Source organism: Lactuca serriola, chromosome 5 (assembly GCF_051521515.1).
Source record: "Lactuca serriola cultivar US96UC23 chromosome 5, Lser_US96UC23_V15, whole genome shotgun sequence".
NCBI classification, from domain to species: domain Eukaryota; kingdom Viridiplantae; phylum Streptophyta; class Magnoliopsida; order Asterales; family Asteraceae; genus Lactuca; species Lactuca serriola.
In genome coordinates, this window is record NC_136412.1 from 171,388,902 (window position 1) to 171,397,398 (window position 8,497).

Consider the following 8,497-nt stretch of genomic DNA (forward strand, 5'->3'; position numbering starts at 1 on the left):
TATGAATGGGACGTTTAGAGGGAATATTGAATCAATCTTTATTTCAACCGAAATTTCCTTAACATCATCAATTGCCTTAGAGAACTATGTTTCTCTAAATTGTTTGAAGAATTCAATCAACATAATCACTTCTTTTATAGCAATATCAAGAAGCATGTCCTTTTATTGTAAATCTTTGCTAACCAAGTTCACCGTATACAGTGTTTTAGCTTGAGCTCTTGGAATTAGAACAAAGATGGAATTTGGCTTTGGATTACAAGATTGCCGATTGCCGATAGCAAACTGAAGCGTATGTAAAAACGGACCCCCTTGTAAAAAAGTCAAACAATTTACAACATCGATAGTCCTTTTATTAATAAAATATGAACCATTTGGTTTTCAAGCTACTTACATACTAAACCTATCTACATTCCCTCACACTCATAAATATAGATAGAAAACAAGAAAAAAGAAAAACGTATTAAGACTCAAACAACACTAGAACTATATGAAACCCTAATACACAAACCCTAACAATATCAACAACAACAACAACAACAACACCACAAAGTATTTAAATAGAGGTTTAGCCTTATCAATTCAAACAGAAATCCTCTTTCTCAGGCCAAAGTATTTATGCAAGAAGGGCAGTTGTTGTAAAGTTTCAAGATCTTTATAGGTTTATGGTAGATGGAAATGTTGATAATGTGAATGTATTGGTTGTCATTAAGGAAAAGACATATGTTTCCCTCAGATCGTCCCTCTTAGGTTTTCTATATTAATCAATGTAATTACCTATTTAATATATAAGCAAATCAAAAAGGCTACCTTCAGCTCTAAATTATGTTTTTTTTTTTGGGTAACTAAGAAGAAGTCTGTAGTTGTGATGATGACAGAAAGTCAAGCACCCAGATCACAAAGACTTGCCGTAGTCAATACTCATTGTGGGAAGAAGGTTGCTACAATATGCTCGCTTTATCTCCTTTACTGATGTAGAATATAGAGCTTTTGCATCTTCCATGTTGATGTATTTTGTGAAAACAAATATGCAATTTCGTTACCTTCTAACCTTTGTGGCATATACAAACTAGTCTTGTTGAGATTGATATCCATTTGATAAATGTGATTAAAGGGTCAATGTATTTGATATTTGATGGTGGATGGAGTAAAGACGGTCAAAGTTGACACTGTGGAACACGTGGCAAATCATCAACACATCAGCATAATTATTTATGTGAAAAGTTTAGGTTGAGTGAGGGTGTTAAAAAGAATGCAACCTTCACTTGATTATGATGCATTGTAAAATAAAATCATCAACTTGGCATGTTTGTCATTTCAGGGCCTCAAATGTAAAAGAATACGGGGACTAAAGAGAAAAGTAATCAAGGTATTCTGACTATTTGGTTTCTTACTATCAAATAAAAAGATAAAACTGTGTTAGATATTTATATATTAATCAAAGCTTCACACCTCAAACCCTCACTGGGTGTTATTGTCAAATGTGAATCTACTTTATTTATGAATCGTGTAAAATTTTCTATTATTTCAAGAATTGACAGATTCATTTTATGAGAAGGGCAAACAGATTCATTTTTAGGATGTGAAAATTTTAGTTGTTTTTGTTTCATTTATTGACATTTGAATAAAACAGAGCAAAAGCTTAATCATTAAATAAAAACCATGATATCATTGAAATAGCAAACTATGTTACATAAAACATCAAGTATTCACGTTACTTAATAAAAAAACATAATGAACGATTGATTGTTTTTCAGAAAACACCACCTCTAAGACGCAGAACAAGATGCAGAGTGGACTCCTTTTGAATATTGTAATCAGCCAAAGTCCGCCCATCTTCAAGCTGCTTACCAGCAAATATAAGCCTCTGTTGATCAGGCGGAATACCCTCCTTGTCCTGAATCTTTGCCTTGACATTATCAATCGTATCCGAGCTCTCAACCTCTAGAGTGATCGTCTTCCCTGTCAATGTCTTGACAAAAATCTGCATCCCTCCCCTCAATCTCAGAACAAGATGCAAAGTCGATTCCTTTTGAATGTTATAATCAGCTAAAGTTCTACCATCTTCCAACTGCTTCCCGGCAAAGATCAGACGCTGTTGATCCGGTGGAATCCCTTCTTTGTCTTGAATCTTAGCCTTGACATTGTCGATCGTATCAGAACTTTCAACCTCTAGAGTGATTGTTTTCCCGGTTAACGTCTTGACGAAGATCTGCATTCCACCACGGAGGCGGAGGACGAGATGAAGAGTCGATTCCTTCTGAATATTGTAATCCGCTAGGGTTCTGCCGTCTTCCAACTGTTTCCCGGCGAATATGAGCCTTTGCTGATCAGGGGGGATCCCTTCCTTATCCTGGATCTTTGCTTTAACGTTGTCGATTGTATCAGAACTCTCGACTTCCAAGGTAATGGTCTTGCCGGTGAGGGTTTTGACAAAGATCTGCATACCGCCGCGGAGACGGAGGACGAGGTGAAGGGTGGACTCCTTTTGGATATTATAATCGGCTAGGGTTCTGCCGTCCTCGAGCTGCTTGCCGGCGAAGATGAGCCGTTGTTGATCCGGAGGAATTCCTTCCTTGTCCTGGATCTTGGCTTTGACATTATCAATGGTATCGGAACTCTCCACCTCGAGAGTAATCGTCTTCCCCGTTAGGGTTTTCACGAAGATCTGCATATTTTGAACTTTGAAGGATTATCGAATGAATGGATTGATCTTGATATGAATCGAATGAATTGATGGATGAAAGAAGAGAACGGGTCTCAATTTATAGTCAGGGAGGTAACAAAAAGTGGCGTCGTTGGGGACTTGGGGTCAGTACCGAAGCTTCCGGCACGTCCTAGAGGCGTCTAATAACGTGTTTTACAAGTTAATTCTAGACGTTTCCATTCATCATTCCATTGCAATTGAATTCAATTTTTTTAAGGTCCTCCGTTTCAAAGGTCAAAATCAAGATCTTATTTAAAATTATAATTGTTTTAGATCGTAATAGTAAATCCTACTAAAATAAATTCATATTCGTATGTCTTCACAAGATATTGTAATCAACATTAACTTCTTAAATAACACCCATAATTTTTATTGGTACAAACCGTAAACATTAAGAATAAATCATCTTAATTAAATATAATATCATTTTGATCATCTACAAGTAGGACATAAAATCACAATCGGATTATTCTGGGTGTCCACTGCCTATTCGTGTTGAGTTGATAAAATGATGATGTTTTAGAAGGATTCTTATAACTTGTGACGCTTGCTTTCAAGTTGAATAGATGATTTTTTGATACTCGGCTATATAACAAAAATATAGACGCGAGATCGGGATTGTTTCTCACTTATAGGATTTTAAAATCGTAATATCAAAATCGAGATTTTAACAACCATGGTCTGATTGACACTGAATTAGGGAATATGAATTCAATTTAATACTTATGGATTTTAATTAAGTTTTCAATAGGATTTGAAATTTTAAATGAATTTATCTTTATTGATGTTTTGCTTTTTTTATACGCTGATAATTTAGATGCTATAATTTGGACTGCCACCACCATCCATAACAACCATCGTCTTTGATACCTTGACGAGTCCATATATACCTAAGGCTAAGGTGAATGGTGACGGGTTTTGAGTAGGCTTGTCGAAAATAACCGAAACCTGTTCTACGCACCCGATCCGTTCTGAATTCGGGTAGAATGGGTTGGGTAGAGCGGGTAACGAGTATGAACATTTGGTTAATAGGTTAACCCGATAATAGTATAGGTCGGGTTTTAGGTATGAATATTAATTTTCGGGTATACCCGAATACTCAAATTTGTTTTTTAAAATAATACATAGTATATTTAAATATTAGTATATCCCATATCCCATATATTATATAGGGTATTGGACTATTGGTAACAGGAGGCAGAAGTACGCTTGAAAAAATATTAGAACCCTTTACTTCTTCTTGATTGACACAAACGAACACAGGCACGCTCCATATTTCTTGTTCCGAATTCCGATCCTCAAAGATGCAATTCTCAACCTCCATCTTCTTTATAGGCTAAAAATTCTCCTAATGCATATTCTCACTAGCCATGCATCATGAACATACATTATACAACAGTAACAATGAAATGGTGCAGCAGATTCTGGTTTTGAATCCAATATAACCCAATAAGAGTTATTCAATCCAATAATAAACAAGATAAATTATTGTAGTTGAGATTACAATATAACCCAAAATTAGTTGGATTCAAAGTATGTGTTTTAAACATGGGGTTAATTTCCTCGAGATTCAATAGACTAGAATGACATGCGTATGCTCCTCAAAATACTCACATACCTTTGACTTCTTTAACTTGAAATGGAATACTTTGCTACCCAATTTTTTATTAAACCAACCAAAATGCAAAAAAAAAAAGAAGAAAGAAACACTTTCGTGTATACCCGATAATTACCCGACCCGACCTAAAACCTGAATACCCGAAACCCGAAAACCCAAATACAATATAGGTCGGGTATCGGGTATTTTTTTAAGGAAGTACCCATTCTACCCGAACCGTTCTACCTGAAACCCGAAAATTTTACCCGATCGACACCCCTAGTTTTGAGCATAACAACATATTCTATGTGTGCATGCGACCCTAAATTAAATGGATCTAAGTTTTCTCAAATTGAACATGCAAACTATGAACATAAAGTATAAACCCTATATCCCTAGTGTATAATCAAAATTCACATAGTAAAGGGTTATGAAACATACCTTTTCACATAGTTGTTGTAAAAAATCTTGATTCCTTGCTTGAAAGACCTTTGATAGCAAGCGCCACAAGTGTTGCGCCTCTAATGGCTCACAAACAAACTCAAGCAACCAAGAAATACTATATATATATATATATATATATATAGAGAGAGAGAGAGAGAGAGAGAGAGTGAGTGAGAGAATGGAAGAAGAATTTTGGCTCTAAGCCTTTTTGAGGAGTTCATGGATGAAATCTAACCCTATGGAGGTTTTATATAGGTGTTAGGAAGGTATTGGATAATGCAGGTGTATCCAAGATAATTCTATTCCCATAACTTCCTCCTAAGGCATCCAAGGCACTCTTAGATCCCAAGGAAACCCTAGGAGCATCTAGAATTCGTTCCCCCTATTATAGGGAGGTTCTAGAATTGCCCAATGCTCAACTATTGAACATTGTCACATTTAGTCTGTGCGGTTTCAATTAATTCCTTTAATCCCAAAATTAATTCCAAATTAATTTTTGATTAAATATTAATTAAACGATATGATTTCTAATTAATATATTATTTCCACAATACATTAATAAATCATTTACTTAGATTTCTAATTAATTTATTAACCAAGTCACTAATCTCTTCTTCCTTAATGACACTGATGGTCTCCTTCAATCCATCACTCATGTTACTAATCTCTGCAACGAACTGATCGACGGTATCCTTCCATTCAAGGATCTCACTGACGTTAATCTATGTCCTTGTAATCTTGTTTTCTAAGCTTTCTAAGACATCTATTGATTGGTCCCTCTTCTTGGACTTTCTTCCTTTCTCCTCGATGATAGGGATAATTTTGGTTATTTCACTACTTCCTCCTTCCATGACTATGATCTCTTGCTTGTACGAAACCAAGCTATGATACCACTTGTCACGAACACAAGTTCGACATTACTCCTTGCCCGTGCAGCATACTGACGTCCTCCATAAAACCCCGATACCAGCCCTCCCATGTTACATACGCCAACTAGTTTTACCCTGCCATGGGATCATCAGGGAAGCGACACTAGCCCCCGACCAGTTGTATCTCTAGAACGCTACGACCCCCTTCATTGTCACACACTTCAGCGACCCGACCATACAACAACGACTAGCATAACAACGTCCCTTGGACTAGGACGCCCCCTTTTGAACCCATTGGCAAGCTATTCAGTGGCATGGTCTTTGGGTCATCACGGTCACAGGATATCAGCCCGTGACAACTGTCTAAGTTCAGAATCACCACCTTAACAGGTGAGTGCATAGTTACTTTCATCTTACACATAGATATGAAGTATTTTTATATAAATTATGTGTTATGTGTGTATAGTATTTGTTTACTTGATATTTATGCTGGATGAACATTTTTATACATGTTTTAAATGATTTAAACTGTATATGTATTTTATATCTACAAAAATATTGAGCATAACATGGGTAGATGAAATAGATGATGTGTGATAAAATGATGAGAGGCCTTGATGTTTAAGATGATCCAGTCATATAGCGGAGTATAGATGACGACCACGGACTATTATAGACAGTCCATTGGAACGCTAGCAGGCTCACAACCTGTAGTTGTTTATTTGAACTAAGTGTTCACCAGCAGTACTCCATCCCCCTCATGGTTGCCTTATTTGACATAAATTGTTGAGGAACCCCCAAAGCAGTATTGTCACCCTGATGAAAATCCTTAGGGTAGGTCCCTTATATTAGACGCTTTAGGGACGTAAAGTGAGGATAACAGGAATGGGTAATCGGGTTTGTTTGGTTTGATGAAATTAATAAACTTATTTATTGTGGGTTGAAAACCTTATGTGCTCACTAGGCTCCAAAGCCTAACCCACTCAGTTTCTTGTATTACAAGTAGTGGCACAAGAGCTTAGTTGGATGACTTGACCAGGGATTATGGATTATAGGCCAGTAGATATAAATAAATGTTGTAAGGCCTATGTTATTCTGTTTATGCTTTTGATTTGTATCGAACATGACATCCCGAGGTTTTAATATAATGAAATACATTTCTTCAAAAATGCTTTGATAAATCTTTATCATAATTTTCTTTTGGGAACAAATTCCGCAACACTTTTCTTTAAAAGGTTACTCTGATTTTCAAACAAAGCATAAACAAATCGGTCTTTTCTGGCCGTGAAAATGGGGATGTCACATATCCAAAACGAAGAAGGAAAAAGGACCACGAAAGAACACATCGATCACAAACAAAAATGAGATCACCTTCGACGAAGTGGATAGACAAGACATCCAGGATCCTCACCATAATGGATTAGTGAGTACTCTCTACATCGCCAACCATTTTGTCAGAAGGATCCTTGTCGATGGAGGATCTTTGGTTAACATCATACTCCTGGACGCATTGAAGAGAATGAACATCCTGGAGTCTAAGATAGTTGCAAGATCCTTAGTGCTGATTGGATTCAGTGGCGAAACCAAAAACACCATCGGCAAGATAAAGCTACCAATCTACATAGAGGGGGTAAACTTGGTAAAATGTTTTTGTGTAATTGGTACATTATCCTATTATAATGTCATACTATGTAGACCATGGATCCACGAAATGAAGGTCGTTCCATCCTCGTATCATCAATCCGTAAAGATGCCTACCCCATAGGGGACAGTAAAGATCATAGTAGACCAACAAAAATCCAAGGAATGCTACAAATCTTCGATGAAATCTTCAGTAATACAACTAAAAGCATAAAAATAGAGGTAGCAGGCATGAGACGTGCTAGAAGCAAGAGAGCAAGATATAAAAGAAGTGCCCCTAAACCTTGAGGATCCTGAAGCCAAAGTTCTCATAGGATCCTCAATTCCTGAACAAGTCGAACATGATCTCATAAAGTTCCTCATGGCTAGATGCAATACATTTTTCATGGAAGCATAAGAACATGAAAGGTATTAATAAAAACATAATAACCCATAAACTTAACATCGACCTATCTTTCAGGCCGATACACCAAAAGATAAGAAAATTTGCACCGGAAAGAAACCAAGTTATACAAGAAGAAGTAGAAAAACTTCTCAAAATTGGCATGATCAGGGAGGTGAAATTCCCAAGATGGTTGGCTTATGTGGTCATGGTACAAAAGAAGAACGGTAAATGGAGAGTGTGTGTAGATTACACGGATCTTAACAAGGCTTGTCCCAATGATCCTTTACCTCTACCACACATAGACTCCATGATAAACACAACAACGGGTCATGAATTACTAACATTCATGGATGCATCAGCAGGATTCCAACATATCCAGATGGAACCCTCTGACCAAGAGGACACTGCGTTTATAACTACAACATGTAACTACTATTACAATGCCATGCCATTTGGTCTTAAAAATGCAAGTGCAACGTACCAAAGACTGGTCAACAAGATATTCAAAGAGAAACTGGGGACACCATGGAAGTCTATATCTATGACATGGTGGTCAAGTCCAAAAAAGTTGAGGATCACCTCAAGGATCTCGAATAAGCCTTCGACATCCTAGACTAGTATAACATGAAGTTGAATCCCTCCAAGTACCACTTTGGGATGAGATCGAGTAAATTCCTGGGATACATGGTAACCAAAAGAGGAATTGAAGCAAGCCCGGAGAAAGTCAATGCCATCCTTGATCTAAGATCACCATCCTCGACAAAAGATATTTAAAGACTAAGAGGAAGAGTGGCAGCCCTAAATTAAGTGCAATATTAGCTAAGGCTTTCAATGGGGACCAACATCCCGTCTAATAT

At 36.9% G+C, this 8,497-nt stretch overlaps 1 protein-coding gene across 1 annotated transcript; it reads right to left on the bottom strand.

Annotated features, from left to right (window-relative positions):
* Nucleotides 1-1,646: 1,646 nt before the first annotated feature.
* LOC145053266 (polyubiquitin) lies at nucleotides 1,647-2,833 on the bottom strand. The gene has a single exon (XM_079001271.1). The coding sequence runs from the start codon at nucleotides 2,669-2,671 to the stop codon at nucleotides 1,751-1,753; it is 921 nt and encodes a 306-aa protein (XP_078857397.1). The 5' UTR covers nucleotides 2,672-2,833; the 3' UTR covers nucleotides 1,647-1,750.
* Between the last annotated feature and the right edge of the window lie 5,664 nt (nucleotides 2,834-8,497).